At 35.1% G+C, this 27,985-nt stretch overlaps 1 protein-coding gene across 1 annotated transcript; it reads right to left on the bottom strand.

The window, feature by feature from the left end:
• LOC139481783 (peroxidase-like protein) lies at positions 1–27,955 on the bottom strand. The gene is made up of 13 exons (XM_071265284.1): positions 27,663–27,955; positions 26,605–26,807; positions 23,686–23,854; positions 23,127–23,320; positions 21,356–21,544; positions 20,905–20,953; positions 18,676–18,776; positions 14,363–14,464; positions 4,480–4,566; positions 2,391–3,108; positions 2,014–2,183; positions 652–754; positions 1–158 (listed from the first exon to the last, which is right to left on the bottom strand). The coding sequence occupies exons 2-13, from the start codon at positions 26,777–26,779 to the stop codon at positions 74–76; spliced, it is 2,142 nt and encodes a 713-aa protein (XP_071121385.1). The 5' UTR covers positions 26,780–26,807; positions 27,663–27,955; the 3' UTR covers positions 1–73.
• Positions 27,956–27,985: the final 30 nt, after the last annotated feature.

The raw sequence follows: 27,985 nt of genomic DNA, 5'->3' as shown, positions 1-27,985 counted from the left end.
AAACGTTCCTTCAGTTTAATACATTACGTTTAATTGTCCTTGTTTTTTTTATTTGTTTTATGTATTTTTATCATTAATTTCCTTTGTAAGAATTGTATATGTTAGCCCATGGTTTCAAGTCCAATCCAGGAAACGTATTACATGGTTTGCGTTCTTTCCTGAAAAAAAATAAGAAAGAAGTAAGACATACGTTTAATGTATTGATCTGTAAATTATAAATATGATGGTTTTATATTTGATTACATATACAACTCATAATGATGTTATTATTGCTAAATATGAATACTTTAATATAACCAAAACAGACCCATTCTTAAGCATTTTAAATTAGATTTTTTATCACGTCTTTAACCACGACAATCATAAATGTTTAACACTTTTTTCTGCTTCTGATGTTATATTGAATTTACAAAACATTTGCAAGTACAACAAAATACTAACGAGCGTACGAAAGAAATCGAAGTTTAGTTTACGATCATTATACTATGTATATCACTTTTAAAAGTGGAAAGGAAAATACTAAAGCATATTCAAACTTCTAAGATGAAAATGAATCCCAAAAAAATATCAAAATAAAACAATACCATTAAATAAACCAGAAAACTGCAGTATACATTGTCTAATCAGGAATATTATTCACACAAGTCTTACCCTGCTAACGGAGTATCAAATGCACTCTCGGGCATTGTATTAACGTCCATAGTTCTACAGTACAGTGCCGATAAGGTCTGCCTCTTAATCTGCTGTAATTGGGCTGAAACATAAATCTCTGTTTGTATCCGTAGTTATATTTGCGCATGCGTGCAATACATAACCGTTGAAATTTGTTTGGAAAAATACAGATTCAAAAGTAAAGTTTGCTAACTACAAAAAAAACCCGACTTTGATGCACATTTAGTTCTAAACAAGGACTGTATTGACTTTAAGAGGACAATAGCATAATGTACACAGTGACGGTTTTTCTCTTAGAGCAGGAGCATAACACATACATGTATAAGTTTTTGTTTATCACCGTTACCTCTTTCCTCTTTTTCACTTTACACGATTGTTGCTACCACTTGCTGATGAAATTTATTCATGTTATTTTGATCTTTACATCATCAGAAAAGTTTAAACAAAAAACTAGTAGGTGATATTCAGTCTTTTGGTAATTTATGTATCATTGTAATTTCGCTTAGTTTTCTTTTGTTAACTATTTGACTTTTAGACTGAGTTTTACTGTGCGTATAGCGGTGTGTTTATTTATTCTGCATTAGCTAGAGATATAGGGTGAGGGATGAGATCTCACAAACATGTTTAACCCCTCCTCATTTTTGCGCCTGTCCCAAGTCAAGAGCCTCTGGCCTTTGTTAGCCTCGTACGTTTTTTAACTTTAGTTCATTTATATGCTTTGGAGTTTAGTATGACGTTCATTTCCACAGAACTAGTACACCATTTTTTTAGAGGACAGCTGAGGCCCAACTCTGGGAGGGGAATTTTCTCGATGCGTTGAATACCAATTGGAGGCCTTTGACTGTTACCTTTTCATTGGTCGAATTGTTTTCTCCTTGACATATTCCCTATTTCCATTCTCAATTTAATATTAGCAGATTATCAGCATGAATTACAGTAAATTCAGTACTCTTCTGACAATTTGCTTGCAGACAATTCAGTTCTGTTCTGTAGCTATTCAAACAATTTAGTTTGATTTTAATTTGTACAGCCTAACAACAGTGAACATTTCTTAAGCAAAAGCACTATGGGTAATCTTATTGTTCGTAAACAATATAAAAATAGTGTTATATCTTTGGTTATATCTTTGGTTATATCTTTGGTTGAATTTGCATTATTTATAACGTTTTAAATCTATTACATCGTTTTTGTGTACGCTTTTGCATTTTTACCCAGAATGCATTAGATTCTAGAACGGTTACAATTACTAAACAGTCTGAACAATAATCAGCAATTAAAAATGAATATTGATTGTTACAAAAGTATCAAATTAAGAATATATACAATTTGATGTTTACCCACCTGCCGAGAATCTTGTTGGATAGAAATTGTTTTCGTAAAAAAATCTATCGCCAGTTTTGAAGAACATGAACTGGAATCCAATCAAACACCTGAATGTCGGACCTACTAGCGCCCCTGGTGCTATTTTCTCTGTCAGACCTCCAGCAAACAAATCAATATCATCTGGACTCCTATATATAAAAAATGTAGATTATGACTAATGAATCAGCGACCCTACATGAATAAACGAAATAATATCTAGAACTTCACAAAATACATTCATTTAGTATAAATGTATTTCCTTACAGCATGTGAAAAATGAGAATAGCTTAATATGTTCACAAATAAATGTCCAAACTGGAGGACTGGCGTTCTTTAAACTAAAAAATAATTATTACCTGTAAACGGATTTCAAAGCTTTTGCTGACAAAGAGTCATGGTCGGTCAATCCATTATAATTTGTTCCAAAATGTTGAGCGGCATGTAGTCCACAGAACTTTCGCCACCTATTGTATGCGGGTATTCCATGGTCCCTACCTCGCTGAATGTTCAGTGCAGAAAGATCAAAACCGTTCTTCGGCATTGTTTGGAAAAGTCTATTTCTCACAGCTGGTGTTAGAAACCGGTCTGATTTACTTTTGAATTGTGTTGTCATCCATCTTGAAATTGCGTCTGGACCAAACTTATCATCAAAATTCCTTATTAAACGTGTACTGAAAAAATGATCTTCCATTGGGTCCTTGTCACGTGGAGTAAAATCCTCATTGAATGATTCAACTAAGGATCCCACAAGAGAATGTCCGAATCGATAGGCTGCAGCTCCAAATGAATTCCGAGTAGCCGCATTTACAGAGGGATTATACTGTGTATTGAACCCACTTGGAGTACTTCGAAGTCCAAATATGTCCATTCCTTGATTTCCAAGTATAACTGGCAAATACTCAGTATATATAATATGTTGATATATTCCTGTGAGGATCTTTTTTGCCTCTTGATACAGTTGTTCTCCGTCTGAATATCCTAATGACCTCAATCTTTCTACAATATTGTTATGCTCGCGTAGGAATATGATATGGATGACAGTTAACATAGGGACTTCAGCGGGTCTGTTATCACCTACAAGAAAAATATGTCTTATGAAAATAGAAGCTAGTTCTCTTCCTTGGAACATACATTGTACGCAGGTATCCGAAGCACCCTTAGTGATTCAACAAAACATATAAAGGACAGAGATCCAGTGTAAATATAAAACAACAAGTATTAGTTCATAACGCATGAGCCTGCTAAGTAGTCGTTTTTGTTGTTGTTAATGTTTGCCATAACGCTTTTATTTTATTGTTTCCAGTAGTTTGCATTAAAACGGACTCATTGTGTTTACCCGAGGACTGGTTTGTTACAAATGCCGTGATCACAACTTCATCCTCTTCCCTCGAATGTGACATCACGCCATTTATATTTGTACGAGCAAAACGACATGTACTTGCTCTTTTACATATAACCCGCGGCCTGGTAGGGCTGGAATATCCATGTGTTATCTTCCACCTCTTCTCCACTGTATGTACAGTAGATTTTCGCTACTTGCGCAAGTAGAAAAAAGTGCAAATATAGAGAGTCGGGAATAAAACTTTCATAACGTTATAACATCAAATGTATTTGAAAAATGTAAAATTATTTCGCTGCGAAGTGGGCTAAAAAGGACTAAATGCGAAATGAATATCATCCATATTTTACAGTATACAGGCTCTTAAATTTCCAAATTCTAGAATTTGTAAGGTTGTATAGGATACTAAAAATAGTGAGAATCGTAAAGTGTTGTCTCTATAATTATAAAGTATCCATTCTGGGGTCTTCAAGAGTTACTGGTTTCGTTTGAAGACTTTAATAATGTCTCTTGTGGCTTTTCTACACATACTATATTGTTACATGCACTTGAAGTCTTGTGTGATTAATCGGTCTATTGTCTATTGTTGAAGATCTTTCGACGGGGAGATACTATTAGATATATAGTGTGCTATACATGGGGTCAGTAAATTCGAAAAGGGGTGATAGAAAATTTTCACTGTTTCCACGCGGTTGTTTTCAACTAATCATACTCCTAGAAATGTATAGGAGGTAAGACAAATGCCGATAACTTAAAATAAATTTAACTTTTGATATGACCTGAACTTTAGGTGAAGCTATATATTTTAATTTGTGTAGAAGGCTTCAATTTAGTTTTAAGAAAATATTAAAGCACTGTGTACTAGTATTTCGTTAGTGTGTGTTTAGTCACGTGCTGCTGGAATTATATGTAAAGAATAACGAAAACTTAATCTTCCTAACCATACAATGCATGTAGTAGTTGACCCTAGCATAACATTCTTCAATCAAATCGAGTGACGTGTAATTTTTCACTTCCCGAAATTTTTACAGATTTTAAAAGATACAGAAATGCTTATCAAGCTCATAATATTCAATGATGGTACACTTTGGTATATTAGTTCTTACCAGATTTAAAACACGTCTCTCCATTCAAACATTCAGTTCCTGGAGGTCCATCAGGAAGAATTCTGTTTACTCCCTCCAAAAGTCGTCCTAAATAATCAATTATTTATATAGATATTGATAGCTAATCAAGCGCAGTTATTGTATCAAAATGTATTAGTAATCAACGTCTCTCACAAGAGCTTTCTTACAAATTGACGAAAGGTACGAACGAACGTAAAGGGAGCACGTGTTTCATTTCCACAATAACAGTTAAAAGAGTCTTTGTTTTATCCAGTAAAACAGCATTCTTTTCTAAATCAAGTTTATTTTTCAAAAATAATAATATTGCAAATAATACACTATTTTAATGGTGATTTTAATATAATTAAATAGAGAAAAATAGTGTCAAATACACTTACGTCCGATACGTTCCTTTCGTAAACCACGAGTACACACATTTCAGCGGCGGATTTTTTTAAGCACGAGTTTCACGATTAACTTTTCAATGGCATTATTGAAGTACGGTAGTCTAAATTTAACGACAAGATTCACATTTATTTTTATTTTGTATAGTCACAGACACTTTCAGCAAATTGTCAAAGTGGAATATCGAGATTTGATAAAAAAAAAATGCTACAATGTTTTTAAAAAGTAATGTTGAATAAATCTAGAAAAACAGATTTTGTATATCAAGAAAATAAATCTACAATTTTGCACCATATACATTGTGGATTTTATAATATAATAACGATTTACAGTACACATGTTTGGAAGATAGACTCGAAGTTGTCACTTATCGTCCAGTGGCTAATATTTCATGAATGTTCAGGACTATAGGCAAAACGCAATTATACGCTAAAATATTCGTTCCATTGCTGCGGTGTATCATATATACACATTTAGGGGGGAGGGGGGGGGGGTGAATATTACCAGAGGAGAGGCGATGATTCAAAAGTTATTAAACGAGCAAAGTATGAAGATAATCTTTTTTATTCATTTTCATTTTATTGTTTTGAGCGTTGAAAATTTTGAAGTAAGGATGTATTTGTGTTTTATTTTTTTCTTATTTTTCTGTAAGGGAAAAAGACAATGTATTTGCTTTGACATTTTCTGAGGTTAAAAAGTGCAACATTGTATTATTGAAGAGTAGGGGAGGGGTCGGTTTTTAGTCTTTTAGGGACATTTTATTCGTCTGACTACTAGATGTTTTTAGGATATTTTGTAGTGTTACCTCCTCCGACCTGGTGGTATCATTTTTTAACCTATCGTACGTCCCGAAATTCTAAATATATCTCAAGAAAAGTCCAATTTAATAAGTGTCGTTGCATGTAGGATAATTGTCCGAAATTCCACGAATATTATCTAAATATGTCAAAATAAAGGATCCCTAGAACGAGTCTTACGTATGATTCGTCAAGCATACGTACCTTTCGTCAATTTGTAAGAAAGCTCTACAATGACATTATAATAGGTTTTTGTAACACTTTTCTTTATTCCTTGAATTGAATTTGATGAAATGATGAATAATGTTTTATTCTGGATCACATTCGCAACTATATTCACTTTAAAGTCTATTGGATTGGATTTTTAGACATCCGTATTTTCCGGAAATAATCTGGACTTCTCCGTATTTTCACTAGTGCTTACTTTCTCTTCCTCACCGGTCTTTTGCAAATGGATGCCACGACAAAACTGCTCCTGCGGATATTGTGACAAATCACCGTCAAGTACGTTACAAATCAATTATAAACTGTTAAATATATATACCGTTAATTCCGTTAACTTGGATTCCACGTTTATTCATCAAATACGAACTGTAATTGTTTATTTCTATGAATTGAACTGAGAATTCTACTTTCGTTTTTGACTTGATATTATTATTGCATTGAACATTCATATATTTCTTTCGTACATATTGTAAAATATTGTATTTTTATTTCTTTCAGTTTACCAAACATTACACACTCTGTAAAAACTCCTGTATCAATTCTGGTGGAATTATAATCTACAAGCTTCACACACAAGTTGTTATTCTTTATAATTTGCCGAAATTGCGATACAATCACATGGTTATACTAGCTGAGTCAGGCTCAGCATAGTAAATTGACGACAACCTGTCTTTACATATCCAGACAAGGAACGACAACGTAGCAACTTACATACCTTTACACTGACAGTGGACTACATAGCTTGTGTATACTCGACAGCAAACTAACAACGTTGAGTCAACATGGATCCCAGTCATGAGGAACAACAAGAAGAGATACAGACCCCAGAGGGAAAGGTTCCAGATTTAGAACTATTACAAAATCCATCTAATACAATCCAGTCAGATGAAAATCCCGAGGCTAGGCGAGTTCGTGACCTCACGGAAAAAGGACAAGGAGCTTTCACCGAAAAACGTGACAAGTTCTGTCAGGAACTAGAGGCTCTCTGGGCAGACATTGAATCCCAGTTATTGGAAGTAACAGCGCCCCCTAACGATCTCCAGCAACTCCTAACAGTCCAGGACAAACTTGTTAAAGCCTGCAATAATTATCGTAGGCTCACAGATGAATACCTAGAATTTCTGAAAAGGACCAGAACATTGGAGAGTCAAAAAGAAATTGATGCATGTAAACTCTCTTTGGATTTACGCCTGTCCAAAGTGGAACTTGTTATGGAAAAACTACACGAGCATCGCCTCGCCCTAACAAAGGCCAAATCCATTAAAACAAAGACCTCAAAAGGTAAGAAAACCTCACGCAGTGGTAGCTCTAACGTGTCAGACATGTCAAGCCTAGCACGGAGAAAGCGTGCCAAGGCAGAGGCTGCCAAGTCTAAAATAGCCTTTGTAGAAAAACATGCCATTATCCTACAACAGGAAGCAATGTTAGAGGAACAAGCCCTGTTCAGACAAATTGAAATGGAACAGGAAGCAGCACACAAAAAGGCAGAAATGGAACAGGAAGCAGCACACAAAAAGGCAAAAATGGAACAAGAAGTCGCTCAGGAGGCCGCACAGAGAACAGTTCAGTTAGAACAAGAGGTTATGCGCAGGAAGGCTCAAATGCAACAAGAAGCCGCACGAGTAAGCCGAGAAAAGGCCCAACTTAAAGCCAAATTTAACCTTCTTGAAGCACAGAGAGAAGCTGCAGCCGCAGAAGCCGAGGCTTGTATCCTGGAATACGATGATAGCCAAGCGTATAGCGATCTCCCTGACGAAAAGGAAGACCCGCTCCAGCGCGTGCAAGATTTCGTCAATAAACTTCCTGTATCAACTGTTGTAAAGGAAGTAACAGAACCTCAAAGGAAAAAACAAATTCCTGTTAAGATCGAGCTGAGTCACGACGCACCGGCGTTCGTGCCATCCGTGGCACAGAACTTGCTGTCACAGACATCTGCTGTCTTGCCTCCCAATAATAAGTCACCGGAAGTTACCTTTATCCCAGATCTGGGATTAGTAACCGGCATACAAAAACTAGGCCTTTCAGATGAGAGCCCTACTGAACATCAAAAACAGGGTGTTAAAGAAGCGATCCCTGTCTTACGCATAAAACAAGACTTTATAGAAGAGATCCCTGTTTCACACCAAAAACAAGGCGTAATAGAAGAGATCCCTGTTGCAAACCAGCAACAAATCAACCTTACATCAGAGATAACTAGATTCCTTTTACGCAAGGACTTGCTTTTCTCCCGATTAACAAGCTTTAACGATCGGGCAGAGTCCTTTCATACTTGGGAAGCAAGCTTCAAGAACGTGACTGATGAGTTACAAGTCTCTGACTCAGAACAGATCGATTTACTGATCAAGTGGCTCGGTCCAGAGTCTGCTAAACACGCCATTAGCATAAGAGCGTCGAACGCTAATAATCCTACCATAGGTATACAGAGATTATGGAAGAGGCTTGACGAGCGGTATGGCGCTCCAGAAATGTTGGAAGCCTCTCTCAAGAGTAAACTTGCAAAATTCCCTACCTTAACAAATAAGGACAACGCACGTCTCTACGAACTGTCTGACATTCTATCAGAAATAGAAAATCACAAGGAAAATCCCAAGCTGGGATGTTTGCTAGCATATTTTGACTCCTCGTCCGGGATAAATCCTATTGTTGAAAAATTACCGTACGGACTCCAAGATAAGTGGACCACAAGGGCTACAAGATACAAGGCCAAATATGACGTTGCCTTTCCACCTTTCACAGAATTCTCTGCCTACATCAGGGAAATAAGCAAAACAAAGAACGATCCTGGGTTCATCTTTGGGTCAAAAGCCACACCAAATACAAAAGGTGCTGCGCCAAGGTCTACGCCTTACCCTAGGATTAAAGTTGGTGCTCATAAAACAGCAGTTGAGCAGCAATCCGGGAACGCCAGCAAACAAGGTCTTTGTATTCTGCACAATACAAAGCATTCCTTAAATGAATGTCGAGCGTTCCGAGCCAAGTCAATAGAGGAGCGCAAAGGTCTTTTAAAAGAAAACAATGTATGTTACAAGTGTTGTGATTCTACCACACATAGAAGCCGGGATTGCAATGCAAGCATAAGTTGTAAAGAATGTGGAAGTAAACAACACACTACCGCACTTCACATCACTAAACCACAGCAACCTGCAAGTTCACAGTCTAGCTCGCCTAAGCAAGCCTACGGCGGGGAGCCTATAGAATCGGCTGAAACTAAGGCAACCTCAGTTAACTCTACCTGTACTGAGATCTGCAAAGATACATATAGTGGGAAATCTTGTGCTAAAATACTTCCTGTGAATGTTTATCACAAAGATAACCAGTACAAAGTTATTCGCATGTACGCCATCATTGATGACCAAAGCAACCGGTCACTAGCATCGCCCGAATTCTTTAATCTTTTCGACGTCAAAGATAAACCGGAAAACTATACTTTATCAACATGCTCCGGCAAAGTAGTCACTTCCGGCAAAAGAGGAAGAGGTTTCGTCATGGAATCAATCAATGGTAATGACAAGTTTGACCTTCCTGTACTGATTGAATGTGATCATATTCCCAATAATAGGGACGAAATACCTACTCCTGAAGTAACAATGCATCACCCTCATTTAAAAGAACTTAGAGGTAGCATTCCACCAATAGAGGAAAATTGCCAAATTCTTCTCTTAATTGGCAGAGACCTTATAGAGGCACACTATGTCCTCGATCAGCGCATAGGACCACCCAGAACTCCATATGCACAACAATTGAAACTTGGTTGGGTAGTGATAGGAGAGACCTGCATGAACAAGCAGCATGTTCCTCTTGAGTTAAATGTCAAAATAACCAACATTTTGCCTACAGGACAACCTTCAACCTTTCAACCATGCACAAGCAAGTTTGACATCCGGGAAAACTACACAGACCCTGTAACGAAAGACCTACAATCGCCACTCTTTGAAAAAACAAGGGACGATGACAAGCCTGGACAGTCATATGAGGATAAAATGTTCATGAAGCAGATGGACAACGAATTTGTAAGAGACTCGGAAGGAAGTTGGGTAGCACCGTTGCCGTTCCAAGTGCCAAGACAGCCATTGCCAAGCAACAGACAACAAGCTCTTCATCGTGCTAATATGTTAGACATCAGTTTGAATAGAAACCCAGTTAAGCGGGAACACTTTCTTACTTTTATGAGTAAGATCCTAGACAATAATCATGCAGAGCTCGCTCCACCATTGCACGAACATGAGGAGTGCTGGTATTTGCCATTGTTTGGTGTTTATCATCCGAAGAAACCCGATCAGATAAGAGGTGTGTTTGATTCTTCCGCCAAATGTAACGGAGTTTCACTTAACAGCGTCCTGCTTACAGGTCCAGACTTGACCAACGATCTCTTGGGAGTACTGCTGCGTTTCAGGAAAGAAATGATCGCAGTAACTGCAGACGTTCAACACATGTTTCACTGCTTCGTTGTCAGAAAAGACCACCGTAATTACCTGCGATTTTTATGGCATAAAGACAATGACCTACAGGAGAACCTTGTCGAATACCGCATGAGAGTTCATGTTTTCGGGAATAGTCCGTCACCTGCTGTTGCTACGCTTGGACTCAGAAAAGCAGCTCAAGCATCAGAACTAGAGTTTGGCAGTCATGTGACTAACTTTGTTACAAGAGACTTCTATGTTGACGACGGTCTAACGTCATGTCCTACTAAGGAGGAAGCTGTTAAGCTCATGAAGGACACACAGCAAGCATTAGCAAAATATGGAAACTTACGTCTTCACAAGTTTGCCTCTAATTGCGCGGAAGTTATGTCTGCATTTCATGCCAGTGATTTGGCTTCAAATCTTAAAGATTTAGACTTAGAATGCGACAGCAAACCCCTACAACGTAGTCTTGGTCTCAGCTGGGACGTAAACGCTGATAACTTCTTATTTCAATTATCATCAGAAAACAATCGATCACTCGGAGAGGAATTTTATCAACGATAAACAGTCTCTACGATCCTCTGGGATTTTTGGCTCCGGTGATTATACAAGGGAAACTCCTATTGAGGAAAATAGTATCAGAAACCGTCGATTGGGACCAACCTCTCACTGATGAGACAGCCGATGAGTGGAAATCTTGGAGAGATACTTTAATAGCTATCGAAACACTGCGCATTCCACGTACCTATGTGCCGTATCTCAGTAAAACTGCCACAAAGGAGTTACATGTATTCTCCGATGCATCAGAAAAAGCTATAGCAGCTGTTGCATATCTACGCACGACCGACAGTAGTGGTGAACCAAACATAGGTTTCATTCTTGGGAAAGCTAAAGTTGCACCAACAAGTGGTCATACTATTCCACGTCTTGAACTATCTGCTGCAGTATTAGCAGTCGAGATAACACAGACCATCATGGATGATTTAGATTTACATATAGACACTGTAAAATTCTACACAGACAGTAAAGTAGTCCTAGGCTACATAAGTAACGAGACAAGAAGGTTCTTCATCTATGTCGCCAATCGAGTAGAGAAAATAAGAAAATTTAGCTCTCCAAGTCAATGGAATTATGTACCAACTCACCGTAATCCCGCAGACTCGGGAACAAGGTCCGTACCAGCCCATGAAATTCACAGCAGCGAATGGTTATTAGGACCAAAACAACTTCTTTCCTCAGAACAGAAGAATTCTGAGGATATATACCAGCTAATAGATCCACAAGAAGATGGAGAAATCCGTGCAACTGTTAATGTTGCAAAAACCTTTTCCACACCTGAGCATAAAGGTATCGGAACTGATAGATTCAATCGATTCTCCAACTGGACATCACTTGTGCGAGCGATAGCCTTTTTGGAACGTTTCTCCCGTTTACACGGGTCAAAACAGGTATCATCGATGACTTCTCTGGATAGTTTTTCGGATGCCGAAAATTTCATCTTAATATCTGCACAACATGAAGTTTATGGAGATGAAATAGATTGTATAAAACGTCGGGAACAAATTAACAAGCGGAGCCCGATAGCTAACCTTAATCCGTTTTTGGATGAACGAGGACTATTACGAGTTGGAGGCCGTATTGTAAAATCTGACTTACACCTCCGTGAAAAGAAACCATTGATCGTCCCTGGACGCCATCATATAGCGACATTATTAGTTCGACACTTCCACAATAAGATAAAACATCAAGGTCGCCATTTCACGGATGGAGCGATTCGATCCGCAGGATTTTGGATCGTAGGAGCAAAACGCTTGATCTCATCTATTATTCACAAATGTGTGATATGCCGCAAACTCAGAGGAAAAACCGAGTATCAAATCATGTCTGAATTGCCAGAGGACCGTCTTGAACCTTCACCTCCGTTTACTAACGTTGGAATAGACACCTTTGGACCCGGGACAATTGTTTCACGTAAAACACGTGGTGGATACGCCAACTCAAAACGTTGGGCAATTTTATTCACATGCTTAGTGACAAGAGCTATTCACATCGAATTAATCGAGGAAATGAGTTCTTCAGCCTTCATAAACGCTGTCAGGAGATTTGCCGCTATAAGAGGCCAAGTTAAGATTTTCCGATCTGACCGTGGAACAAACTTTATCGGAGCAATCGACGATTTAAAGATTGACTCAATCAACGTTGAAGATGGACCCTTCAAGAACTTTCTGTACAATTCTGGTACAACTTGGATCTTCAATCCGCCGCATTCGTCCCACATGGGTGGAGCCTGGGAAAGAATGATTGGTATCACCAGGAGAATTCTTGGTTCTATGCTTCTTAACGCAGCCGGAAGAAGCCTAACACATGACGTGCTCAACGCACTAATGGCAGAAGTTTCAGCAATAGTGAACTCTAGACCTCTGGTACCGGTATCAACAGATTCAGAGAATCCGTTGATATTAACTCCGGCTATGTTATTGACACAGAAAACCGACTACATATTCACCTCAGATCATCTTGGAGAATTCGATAAACGAGATCTATGTCTTGCCGAATGGAGACGAGTACAGGCTCTTGTCAGTGTTTTCTGGTCCCGTTGGAGGAAGGAATACCTGCCGTTACTACAACAACGACGAAAATGGACCGAAGATCGCCGTGATCTCATCGAAGGAGACGTCATTCTTCTAAAGGACAAAAACATTTGCCGTACCCAATGGCCCGTTGGAATTATAGTGAACTCATTTAAAAGTTCAGACGAACATGTCCGAAAAGCAGAAGTGCGAGTAATCGTTAATGGAAAAGCCACAACCTACACACATGTTATATCTTATGGAATAGTGATATCAGGTAGATTTCAGACGGGGAGTATTCTGGATCACATTCGCAACTATATTCACTTTAAAGTCTATTGGATTGGATTTTTAGACATCCGTATTTTCCAGAAATAATCTGGACTTCTCCGTATTTTCACTAGTGCTTACTTTCTCTTCCTCACCGGTCTTTTGCAAATGGATGCCACGACAAAACTGCTCCTGCGGATATTGTGACAAATCACCGTCAAGTACGTTACAAATCAATTATAAACTGTTAAATATATATACCGTTAATTCCGTTAACTTGGATTCCACGTTTATTCATCAAATACGAACTGTAATTGTTTATTTCTATGAATTGAACTGAGAATTCTACTTTCGTTTTTGACTTGATATTATTATTGCATTGAACATTCATATATTTCTTTCGTACATATTGTAAAATATTGTATTTTTATTTCTTTCAGTTTACCAAACATTACACACTCTGTAAAAACTCCTGTATCAATTCTGGTGGAATTATAATCTACAAGCTTCACACACAAGTTGTTATTCTTTATAATTTGCCGAGATTGCGATACAATCACATGGTTATACTAGCTGAGTCAGGCTCAGCATATGTTTTTATATGATATATAAGTTAAACAAAAATGTTTGTTTATATTACCGGTATAATATAGATACAAAATAATTAAGAATTGAACGCTTCTTTTTGTAACTTCATTGAGGTGTAAAAGCGTTGATCGTAGTACATTTTGTATGAAGCGCGGAAGCGCTTTATTCTAAAAATGTGCGCATAATCAGCGCTTTTACAACCCTATGAAGTTTCAAAAAGAAGCATTTAATACTTGGAATTACACTTTTTAGCTAGTATCATGAAAACACGATTTTTATCAAGTTTTTTTTTAATTCACCTGTGCACTTTATTGTGGGACCTCGTGTCTCATGAATGATACATTTTTATTGTGTAATGCAATTGATTAAGAAATAACGCGAGATGTGCAGTTAGCCAATCAGAATAACGTATGTAATGAATCATATATCTAATGTAATTATAACTTCATGCAGGACACCATAAAAGAAATGTCGATTCAAATAAATTTGAGGCCTTCAAAAACTATTCATACAAACAGAAAAAAAAAAAAATACAAACAAAATAAAATACATAATTAAAAACCCAAGCCTTTTTATTATATAGATAAAGCGAAGACCAAACAACTAGCATTAAAACTATTGTTACCTGTTCCGTTTTCTCGTAGATCTGCTTGTCCAGACAGTGTATTCCCATACGCCACAGAGAGATCAAGGAAAGATGTTCTCTGGTTTATTTGATTTCTTGGTCCTTACAAAAAATGCGTAAACTCAGTAAGAATTCTTTTAGATGTAAGTTATAATTGATCAAGCTTTGTATAGCTTAAAGTTTGACTGTAAAGCTAACCTCATTGGTTGATATCTTTGGTGGAAGTAAATGTGATACATCCTCATTCTTTCAATACCCAAGCTGTGGGAAGGTCGTGCTCCACGTGTTGTCGGCAAAGTAACTATATTCTTTAACTTTTACTTACATATGCCTTGGTGTCTTTAAGACCTTGGTGGTCATTTATATATGCCTGGGTGGCAATCGACCTAGGTGGTCATTTATATATGCCTTGGTGGCAATAGACCTAGGTGGTCATTTATATATGCCTTTGTGGCAAAAGACCTAGGTGGTCATTTTTATGATTTTTACATTTGCCTTGGTCGCAACATTGAACTAAAAATACTAGCCTTGAGGGCGTCAAGACCTTGGTGGTCATTTATATTCGCCTTGGCGGCTTCATGATAGAACAAGATGGTAATGTTGGACATTGATGGCAAAATGTTTTGGGATTTAGACCTTGTGTAGTTATTATCAACCCAGGTGGTCAGATATTTGATATGCCGTGCGCCGGTTAAACGCAGGGGAAAGTGCTATCGCTATATAAAATATGTGGAAGTGGGGGCTGTGGCCATTTTGGAAACCTGTAGTTGAAAGGAGAATAATAAATTGTTTATACAGGGTAAATAGTTTCTTTTGTTACTTTTGAGTGTTGTGGACTTTTCATTGATTATTACATCGTACATACTGTTAGAAAATGCTTTTTAAAGACTTTGTTGGAAAAGAATAGAATTATTGAGAAAGTGGAATAATTTAGTGTGAGATGTCACTTGATATTAATGTTGTTTACTTGAGTGGTGTGTATTGAATTATAAGGTGTCTTCGTCGAGGTCCGCGTTCAGCGGTCTGTTTGATTGTACATAGATTTGAATAGAATGTTTTTGTTTTCAGATGGTGTTACTTACAGCTTTGACAGGCTGCTGAATGAAGGAGAAGCAATATGACATTGCACGATGATTCATGTCAATGAGTTCGAACAACCTAAAAGGAAAGGATTTTTTTCTGACCAGAATATATATGGTGAGAACAAATTGCAATTTAAGTAATGTTTTGACTTCTGAAAATAGGAAAAAAATGTATCTGTGATGGAAGCAGATTTATGTTCAAATGAACCTATTTAAAAGTAATTCTAATAGTTTTGTTCGTAATTTCATGATGTTTCCTATTGGATGTATATATACTTTCATTGATGTGTTAAAATATGTCACAAAAATATTTTTGCCTTAGGAGATTAAACAATGGTTGCAATATTTTTGTTTTGTTTTGTTTTATTTAATAAATATAATTAAAAATTTGTATACTAGTACAAATGTATACTTAGAACTTAAATTTTATGTATAGTTAAATTTTTTTATTTAAATTGCTTTTGTCTACAGTTCGAAGGACACTGATTCCCAAGTGGTTTTCCACGTGGATTGTAGGCAAAGGGATTTTTCATTTTCAAAGTGTGACTAATGCTGTCTTAAGTACAAATAAACAATTTGTTATTGGTTGATATATTATACGGAGTGTCTATTCGTCCGGCTAGCCGGACGAATAGTTAAAAATCTCTATTCGTCCGGCCATCCGTCTGCGGATGCGGAAATATTCAATATCAATAAAAGTGTCATGACGTGGAAAGTGTCCCGGATGAGGTGTCGGATAACACACGCGGTGTCGGATAACACACGCGCGTATGCAATGGACGTGTTGAGAATTGGTGATCGTGATTCATATTTAAAGATGTCATATAGAAAACCAGAGAGAATGTGATTGCTTTAAACAAATGTATATAGGAGTGATTCCAGAGCAATCGCGTATGGTTATACATGTTAACTGTGAGGATGATAAGCTTGAAATTAAAGTGAAATTGAAGATTTACCCCCATTTACGGAAATAAATACTAGATCAAACTTGCTTGGATGCATTATTTTTTAGTTATACTAAAACGCAGATCTATGAACATACTGATATGCCTGGACTGGGAATAAGACACAAGGGTTTGGGTATCCCCCCTTTTCTGTTGTATCTAATATACATTTTGTTTCTAAAAAAATCTTATCGAAAACACAATCCTACTTTTGGGGACAGGTTACACGTGCCTGCCCTTCTCCAATTTCATATGAATTAAAAATCGCCGAACAGTTTAAATGAAGAATCGTGCATAATCATATGAGGACCTTACTTTAACCAAACTTCAAAGAAACTATAAATTCAGGATCTTTTGAAATCATAGATGAAGCCAATAATGATTGGCCCGACTATTTACCTTACAGGAAAATGTTTGCCCCCCCCCCAAAAAAAAAAATAATACCCAAGCGCTCCTTTTGAATATTAGAATAAAAAAAATCTGAATCAAATGTATAGTTTATTTTTTTTTTTATTAGAATGAGTTTTTTTTCTCATAAAATGAGGTTAGACAACATATTTTAAAACAACCCGTGCTTCATTCAAAACCTTTATAACACGATGTTATATCTTCATCATCATATATTTGGCCGGACAAATAGCGAAAAACCGTAAAAATGCTATTTGTCCGGCTTGCCGGATGAATAGACATTTTTGACTATTTGTCCGGCTAGCCGGACGAATAACCCGGCACTGCCTATATTTTAAGCAGACATGTGAAGAATCAAGTGGAAATACAATTGGCAATGTTCCTGATTAGGAAGTAAAGAGTGTGTTTGATTCAACAACAGTACAGAAAGAAACAAGCCAGCATAGTTACACATGGAGGTGAAGTCCCTTTGCTTACAAGCTTTCCACATGCTGAAGATGTTATTAAAATAATGACAATGCTCATTTTAATATGAGTTCATTGCCTTAACTCAACTTTTAAAAGTCTATGTGGTCAAATTCATGAGAATTTATTGAATTATGAACTAATTATATAGAACTGTGTACATGTACCTTGAAATGTTTAGTAGTGTTTTAAAGTAATTAAGGAATAATATTCAATAAAAGTGTAAGGGAAAGCCTTGCAAGTGGTGTAATTTGAGATTGGCCTGCAAATATGCTGTATGGACTATAGAGTTTTATATGCCCATAACTTAACATGAACTGGATACAAGATTATATCAATCACTGAGGATATGTGTAAAGTTAGCCATACTAATTTCCAAATTGTACACAAGAAACTAAAATTAAAATAATACAAGACTAACAAAGGCCAGAGGCTCCTGACTTGGGACAGGCGCAAAAATGCGGCGGGGTTAAACATGTTTGTGAGATCTCAACCCTCCCCCTATACCTCTAGCCAATGTAGAAAAGTAAATGCATAACAATACGCACATTAAAATTCAGTTCAAGAGAAGTCCGAGTCTGATGTCAGGAGTCCGAGTCTGATGTCAGAAGTCCGAGTCTGATGTCCATAACTTCCACGAAAAGGGATATTATGATATTCAGAAAGTAAAGTTTCTTGGATAAATCAATAATTATTCCTAGATACTGTTGAAAAAAAATCTTGCAATATTCTCTGTAATCCTCATCATCATGTTTATTGAAGGGAATGACATTGTTATTTGTTCCTCATTTCTTTTTCTTTCCGTGATTGGCTCTACAATTAGTCGCAATACGTGTATTGACACATTATAAAGGTAGCACAGTAGTATATACAGTCCAGAATTTAGGTTTCTCTTTTGTGTACCCAAGTTAATGGATCTGAACAGTGTGATTGGACAAAAAATGTAGTATAAACTAAAATACTTTCCAATACTTAGGATTTTACATAGAGGTGAAAATGAATTTTTGATATTTTTTTTAAATTTTGTATTCACTGGATGATAAATGACATTAAAGCACTAGTGTCCTTAAATTTTTTAAGATAGCAAAAAAAGTAAACGGTCATGATACATATTCAAATTAATTTCTGATTAGTATAATGAAAGTACACCAGTTAACTATGTATGTAGAATTTTGGGCAGTGTTAGCAAGTGGTGAAAATTCTAAAAAGGCTATCGTTATCCCTTATGGGCCAGGAAATACTACCATGCTCCCTTTATATATATTGGTTTGTCTTCATGGTCATATGTCCATCTATAATTAGAATATTCTTTAGAATATTAAAAACGTTTCTAGTATCACTCAGTCATCAATTATAACAATAATAATGCTCTGTAGATTAAGTATAATTTTGTATTATACTAGGCAGTTCATACCTGGAATACATCCGGGTTCCACACCAAAATCTGACCTCACATACGGCATGCATGTTGTATTAAAATCGCCAGGAGGTGTACTGAAGGAAAAGCATTCGGGTCTACAAAAAGATTTTATCTGTTAATTTTACTACATAAAATAAATTGTCAGATTTTTTATCATGTCAAAAAAACATGCAAACTAAACGCAAGATTGTTCGAGTTCGAATATTTATAACTATCCCATTGAAAAATGAATTTGAAATGTGTTATAAGAATCTTGTACTTAATTGGGATTCTCTTATGAATGTGGCCTCTTAATTATTTCTTGTGTGGAGAGATACTTCTTGTATAATACTACACGGAGTGTTACATACAATGGTAATACGAAAACTGCGTTAATTTAAAAAGTTATCCAGTCGTTGGCTGCTCGTTAGATCATTGATGAATTTCAAAATTTAAGACAAAGAATACACAGCATCAGATTTATGTCATTTCTTCAATAATATACAAAAAAAATTCACCTGGAAATCTTTTTCTTGTCAAATTTTATTACATTATGAAGCTTATATTTTTTTGAGAATGTCTGGTGTTGAAATTTGACACCGAAACAAATATGACGTCATAAGACTAGACCAACGATTCACAGACATCTTAATTGAACGCTGTGAGAGATTTGACCATAAGGAAAAAAAAGGTGCAACAGACTCGTTGTGAAACCTACAATTCGTTCCGCTTCCACATGTTCCAATGAGTGAATTATAAATGTAAAGTATGAAGTCCTTTGTTTTGACTTCTAAGACGTAAGTTCAGCCATCTAAGGCTAATAGTTGTACATTGACACAGTTCAAATATTTAAGAGCTTGCAAAGCGTGAATATCTTATCTATATTTCAACCAGATAAAAGCAGAATGTACGATTTTCGCAAACATATATATGATAAGAAAACAATGAATTTTCTTTATAGAATAAAAGACTGAAAGCTCTTTTAGTGTAAATGATCATGATATTCCTTTAACAATACTTTACTTTTTATCAAGAAGTTAAAATTTTATTGATCCGACTAAAACTCATCTAAAACCCGTCCAAAATTCGTATACTCTAACCCAAGAAAAGTACACGCATACACAGTTCTATTGATTGAGATTTTTGTTATACCAAAATCAAAATGTAACAATATGCTACAAAAAAAGAGTGAGCAACTAATTTGAATTATAAACCAAAGTTTTATAAAGAGAGGCGAAAGATACCAGATGGACATTCAAACTCACAAGTCGAAAACAAACTGACAATGCCATGGGTCAAAACAAATAAAAAGACAAAACAATAGTACATTAAACACAACCTAGAAAACAAAAGACTGAGCAACACAAACCCAACAAAAAACTGGGTGTGAAAGCAGGTGTCCCGAGAGGGTAGATGAATTCCACATATGTCATCCGTCTTGTTGCTAATGTTGAACAAACTCTGCAATAAGCCGAAGATTAGTACATTCAATTGAAGAAATACTAGTTGATACATGATTTACTACACTCAATGAAGAAAATGATATACATTGTACCATTCACTCTCCCTGTGTCTGATTTTGAAACAAAAACCTTTTGAATCTATCTCTTTGATTTTCATAGAACAGGTTCTTGATATTTCAAAAGAAAAACAAAAGTCAGCAGTAATACAGAACAAATATCTTTCAGATTAGTTTTACAATTTAAAGAGGTTGCAGACAAGGAGATTTTTCTTTCCTTACATTTTTATTCGTTGTGTAAATATTATATCTTTGATAAGCAATTATCTTGAAGAAAATCTGTTTATTGTAATTAAAAGATCATAGTTTATTCCTGATGGAACCCAACTAATAGCAAACAAGTAAACTTTTCATACAGAAATTATATCAAATGACATTTGTACATGTTATTTTGCCAATAAACGCATTACAAAAAAACATTAAAAATATCTAATTTGTTTACATGTGTTCATTCTTGCATAATCAATGAGTTCTTGTCTACAAAACATATTAGAGTTTTACCACTTTTAATAATACGTTTATTAGATTCTTAAAATCTTGAAATTCACACCTCATATATTTTTGCATTGATTTCTATAAAGGGGCTGTATAGAATTCACATTCGTAAAAACTACCCCTTTTACTCATACATAAAAAAAAATCTAATACATTGCATGTATAAAGCTGAGTTGGAAGAATTTTTTTTTTAAAGTTTCTTGGAAATATCTGATAAATAATCATATTACCTGTTGACAGAGGTATTGCCATTGCAGCAGTGGACATCGTTGTCACCATCTACAAAAATAAATTGAATTAATAAATGCATTATCGGATAATATAGATGTTAAGTCTTAGATATCACCATTGTTAGCTATTCAGTTAGTACCTTGTATCAGTATGATAAACGACATATGCATCAATAGAAAATCATGGGAGTGTTTAATGCCAAACCCCGTAGTCCTGATTCGTAATTTGATAGTTTTAAGATACATTCAATTATTCAATGGTTTTGTGATGGTCCCAAATAAGTGTATATGGCTAAATGATCAACAGACTGCATAAAGTGTATAAACAAAGTATAAAAGCCAATTTACAATACTAGTATATGATCATACGTATTTTATTATACTACATGACAATAGACTTGTTGTACATATATAGTTAATCATCATTGTAGTTTATTGTGACTCTGCTTACCTCTAAGAATGGGCGTTGAAACAAAATCATGGTCAATAAACTGCCCAAAGTGAGTTAAAGCTATATTAAATCGTTTACTCCGTGGTGGTGATGTCCCTGTATTGAACAATGCGTTGGATATATCTCGGGGACTAGGAAGCGGGACTCCAGTTATACTTTTTCTTCGTGGTATCAAACCAAGGTTGTATTCTAAAAAAGACATAAACAAATGTATATCGTAAATGACATTATTTCTTATGCAGCAAAAATCCTGCAATCTGATTGGTTAATTACCCCGGTTTAAATAACACCCCACCATTGTTCACCCCTGGATAAATAAAATTGTGCCGAAAATTCCAAAAAATTAAATTTTGCCAAAATAAAGAATTTTTTTTGGCCAAAATGAAGATTTTTTTTTTGCCAAAATAAAGAGAAAATTTAAAAAAAAAAAAATAAAAGAATAAATTATAAAATAAAATGTAAAAAAAACAAAAAAACTATAAAGAATAAATAAATTTGAGGACAAAATTTTTTTTAAATTTTTTTTCTCCAGAAAATTCAAATTATACCAATTTGTTTCTGAATTTCTGGAAAAAGAAAAGAAAAACAGTCTTTGACAATGCGCAGCAACATCGACGTTGAAAAAAAATGTTACACTGGAAATTTTTCATTAGCATTTTTCAAGTGTACATTCCAGTTTAAACATGAGTAAAGCAATTGTTCATAAGAAATAAATTCGTTATCTTGGTGTAATCAGGGGTGTACGGAATTTTACACCGTTGTTGAAAATTCATACACCCAATATATTCATATTTGAGCGTTAAGAAATGACCACGGGAATGAATGAATTTGTGTAACCATACTATCGATCTATTAACTCTATTCTGAAATCACGGAATAAAAAATAATATTTATTAGAAACATAGAATTATCACTTAATCTAATGTGTAACGGTGTTTAACCCGTCGGATAGTTGTTTGTAAAATTTAAAAGGCGAGGCTTGTTAAGCTTTTTAGATATTTAAAATTAACAGCTGAGAGTGGAGAAATTTCGTATTACATGAGACATAGTGGTGAAAGGACTAAATGCTACATGTCAAGAATAACATCTTCAGGTCACTATCGCTTTATAATTTTCTCTTTGATCTAAAATTATGATAGCTTGACATATCACTGTACTTGACTGAGATACAAACACAAACGACTTCATAGGTAAAATAGTGATGAACACATCATCCACGATTTTCAAACTCGAGGGTGTTCAGTAGCCACATCTCAGCTCAGGTCTGACGCCGTTCGATGAGAATATAGATGAGTAACACCTCTCGTTTGATAAACCATCGATAATAATAGATTATCCAACTTATAAAAGTAATACCATATATAAAGCAGTACGCTAAGGAACATCCACGAGACAACAACCGTGACACAATTCAAAAGATAAAACCACCGGCCTTATAAAAAAGGAATAACAACAAACAAAAATCAAATACGCCTCACAGAAATCATCGACAACATTTGGTAAACAGGCTATAGGCTTGGAACAGCCACAGTTTGAAAGAAAACAGCTTACAAAACAAATACCATTTCGTGGCAATATGCTTTTGTACAGCCACGAGACAACAAGCGTGACACAATTGAAAAGAAAAAACCCAAAGGCCTGATTAAAAACCGAGTAACATTATACAAAAGTAAAATACGTCATACCGATCTAGAATTCAAGACACTATTTGTCTACATGCGGTTTGGATCAGACATAGTCTGAAATCAATCAGAAAGCACATTTGACTCACCATCGCCGTAAGCAGGAGGCAAAAATCTTGCCTGTGTTGTAAAAGATGCTCCCCATAAAGGGTTACGTAAATTATTACAAGAGCCATTTGCTGTTCTGTACAAGTCATTTGGATTACATACTGGAGATCGCATTGGGCAGTAAGGAACCAATTGTCTCCTGAATTCTGCAGAATCTGGAAGTGCACCACCATTCCTAAAATTTAAAAGATCGGTAATAAGAACATCTTTCAGCACGATTGTTATTCCTTGGAATATTTTGAAAAAATTTATATTCTAATATATAATACTTTTCAGCGTATAATATTTTTTTGTTATAAATATTTTCTTTTTACTCTTAATTTACTTTTTTCTAGCATTCAATGAATAAATAAAAAGGTTTCTACTATCTAAAATTTAAAGGTCTTTCCCAAATTGATATACTTAATAAGTTTGCAATATAAATTATAACCATCAATTCATTATATATATATTTTCTCAACATCGTTTTGTCATTCCGATCAACTTTAAGGTATAGAGCTTGAGAGTTTATTGCCGCTAAATAAAAATTTCACCACATACCTTTCAGCAAAATTAGCAGTTGCAGTCGTAACAAGATCTCCTGCAAAACCTACGGCTTCAACGAAGTCTGGAGCTTCTCTTCGAGAAAAAAATCGCGCATGAATTGATACAGGAGTGTCCACAGGCGAAACGGCAGGTGGAGAGGCTATTCCTTGTGGGCCACTTTGACCTAAACACAGAAAAAAACGCAAAAAGTATACACAGCTTGTTTAAATTTCATATACGTATAATATACATAAAACACACATAATTTCATGCATACTTTCATGTTCAGCTTACACATGTTGCATAACACAAACAATTGCATGTATACTAACACGTACAATTTGCATAACAATATAGTTGCATGCATACTAACACGTACAGTTTATATAACAATATAGTTGCATGTATACTAACACGTACATGTTGCATAACACAAACAATTGCATGCATACTAACACGAACATGTTGCATGCATACTAACACGAACATGTTGCATAACACAAATAATTACATGCGTACGAACACTTACATGTTGCATAACACAAATAATTGCATGCATACTAACACGTACACTTTGTATGACACAAATAATTGCATGCATACTAACACTTACATGTTGCATAATACAAAAAAATGCATGCATACTATAACGTGCATGTTGCATAACACAAATAATTACATGCATATTAACACTTACATGTTGCATGAACAAACAATTGCATGCATATTAACACTTACACGTTGCATAACACAAATAATCGCATGGGTACTAACACGTTCATTTTGCATAATACAAATATTTACATGCATATTAACACGTACATTTTGCATAACACAAATAATTGCATGCATACTAAAACTTACATGTTGCATAACACTGATAATTGTATACATACTAACACTTACATGTTGCATGACACAAATAATTGCATGCATTCTATTACGTACATGTTGCATAACACAAATAAGTGCATGCATACTAACACGTACATATTGCAGAACACAAGCAAATGCATGAATACTAACACGTTGCATAACACTAATAATTGCGTGCATACTAACACATACATGTTGCATAACACTGATAATTGCATGCATGCTAACACGTACATGTTGCATAACACTAAAAATTGCATTCATACTAACACGTTCCTGTTACCTAACACTAACAATTGCAAGTATACTGACACATACATGTAGCATAACACTAATAATTGCATGCATGCTAACACATCCATGCTGCATAACACTAATAATTGCATGGGTACTTACACGTTCATGTTGCATAACACTAATAATTGCATACATACTAACACATATATGTTGCATAACACTTATAATTGCATGCATGCTAACACATCCATGCTACATAACACTAATAATTGCATGCATACTAACACGTACATGTTGCATAACACTAATAATTGCATACATACTAACACGTTCATGTTGCATAACACTAATAGTTGCATGCATTCTAACACATACATGTTGCATAACACTAATAATTTCATGCATGCTAACACATACATGTTGCATAACACTAATAATTGCATACATACTAACACGTACATGTTGCATAACACTAATAATTGCATACATACTAACACGTACATGTTGCATAACAATAATAATTGCATTCATACTAACACGTACATGTTGCCTTACACTAATAATTGCATGCATGCTGCATAACACTACTAATTTCATGGGTACCAACACGTTCATGTTGCATAACACTAATAATTGCATACATACTAACACATGCATGCTGCATAACACTAATAATTGCATACATACTTACACATACATGTTGCATAACACTTATAATTGCATGCATGCTAACACATCCACGCTGCATAACACTAAAAATTGCATGCATACTAACACATACATGTTGCATAACACTAATAATTGCATACATACTAATACGTTCATGTTGCATAACACTAATAGTTGCATTCATACTAACACGTACATGTTGCCTTACACTAATAATTGCATGCATGCTGCATAACACTACTAATTTCATGGGTACCAACACGTTCATGTTGCATAACACTAATAATTGCATACATACTAACACATGCATGCTGCATAACACTAATAATTGCATACATACTTACACATACATGTTGCATAACACTTATAATTGCATGCATGCTAACACATCCACGCTGCATAACACTAAAAATTGCATGCATACTAACACATACATGTTGCATAACACTAATAATTGCATACATACTAATACGTTCATGTTGCATAACACTAATAGTTGCATGCATACTAACACATACTTGGTGCATAACACTAATAATTGCATTCATACTAACACGTTCATGTTGCCTAACACTAATAATTGCATGCATGCTAACACATCCATGCTACATAACACTAATAATTGCATGGGTACTTACACGTTCATGTTGCATAATACTAATAATTGCATGCATACTAACACATACATGTTGCATAACAGTAATAATTGCATGCATGCTAACGCATACCGGTAGCATATCACAAATAATTGCATGCATACTCTCATGTACATCTTGCATAACACAAATGATTACATGCATACTCTCAAGAACATCTTACATAACACAAATAATTACATGCATACTCTAATGTACATCTTGCATAAAACAAACGATACATGCATACTCTCACGAACATCTTACATAACACAAATAATTACACGCATACTAACATGTACATATTGCATGACACAAGCAATTGCTTGCATACCCTCATTTACTTTTTTCATAACACAATATAATTGCATGCATACTCTCATGTACATAGACAAACACACTTACACGCATACGCATTCATGTTTAATCGAGGCTCAACCAAACCAGTGTTGTCACGAAAAATAGAAGGATAAACTATTACTAAATTTGTTTTCAATTTGGTCATATATATTGTTACCTGATGCAGCTCTTTGTGCTTGAACAAGTCCACCAGATCTTCTTGCACTCACTTCCCTTGCGGCATCAGAGATTACCGCAGCAATACTGTTATTCGTTGGACCTTGTGATTGTACGGGTTCTATATACTGAGTTAAAACCAGTAATATGACACCCAGGTAATTCATTGATTCCATTAGGTAGTGAATGCGTATTTTTATTGCTCTGTAAAAAATCAATGTTAAAATAACAGAATTTGAAAATTTACAAAAATATCTCAAGCTTTACATTCAATCGCACGTGTATTGACATTAACATATTAAATGTTTTCCTGTTTGAATGGTTTTACACTTAGTCTAGTAATTTTGGGGCCCTTTATATCTTGTTGTTCGGTGTGAGCCAAGGCTCCTTGATGAAGGCCGTACATTGAACTATAATGGTTTACTTTTATAAATTGTTATTTGAATGTAGAGTTGTCTCATTGGCACTCAAACCACATCTTCCTATATCTATTGAAACCAGTCCTAAATTGACTCATTTCGCCCAATTACAAGTTTATATTTTTCACTTTCTATTTTACATTTTCACTTCCAATCTTACATATTCCATTTACATTTTTCACTTTAAAGATTAAAATATCTCAGTTTAAATTTAACATAGTTGGAAATGGGTAATGTTGAGTTGGAACGCAGAAATGTCAACTTGTATGTTTGAAAGTTAAAAATGGTCTTGTTGGATAGGAAATATGCCCAACATCATCTTAAATGTAACATAATATATTCTACAACATTAGACATATGTCTGTACATCGGTACACATAATAACCTTTTTATACCCTTTGCTACTGTTTTTGTAACTCAGTGTTGTACACCCCTCCTAATTTTCCAAAGAAACTAACTCTTTTTGTTTTGAATTTTATTTTGAATCAAAATTATTCTAATTACAATTAGAATAATTATCAATCAAACAATCTATTTCATAAAAAATTGTTTCTCCATATGAATTTTGTAAAAAAAAAAATGCCTGTACAATCTAAACGAAATGAAAAATAAAAATAGAAACAAATATAAGCTAACCCACCAGACTGATGTGAAAATTAGTTGGTAGTACTTCTTCGTATGTTTTAACGCACATATATTATCCGGCTGAGATCGAGAGAAGATGTTTGTCAATCAGAAATTCCCAAAAAGATATGATTTCATCTTCACGAAGTGCACTTTTCTCAACCCTTTCAAATGGAATATTTACCATGTGTCACATAGAAATGAACCAAAATATTTCTGCATTTATTCACAAAACAACTATTTCATATGGATTATTCATGGAAAGTGAGCAATAACACATTTTGGATTCACACTATTTTCATTTTACATGTATATGATTAATAAATAAATGAGGAAAGC

Source organism: Mytilus edulis, chromosome 7 (genome assembly GCF_963676685.1).
Source record: "Mytilus edulis chromosome 7, xbMytEdul2.2, whole genome shotgun sequence".
Classification (NCBI taxonomy): Eukaryota; Metazoa; Mollusca; class Bivalvia; order Mytilida; family Mytilidae; genus Mytilus; species Mytilus edulis.
The sequence above is the reverse complement of the archived record's forward strand: the minus strand, read 5'-3'. Positions and strand labels throughout refer to the sequence as shown.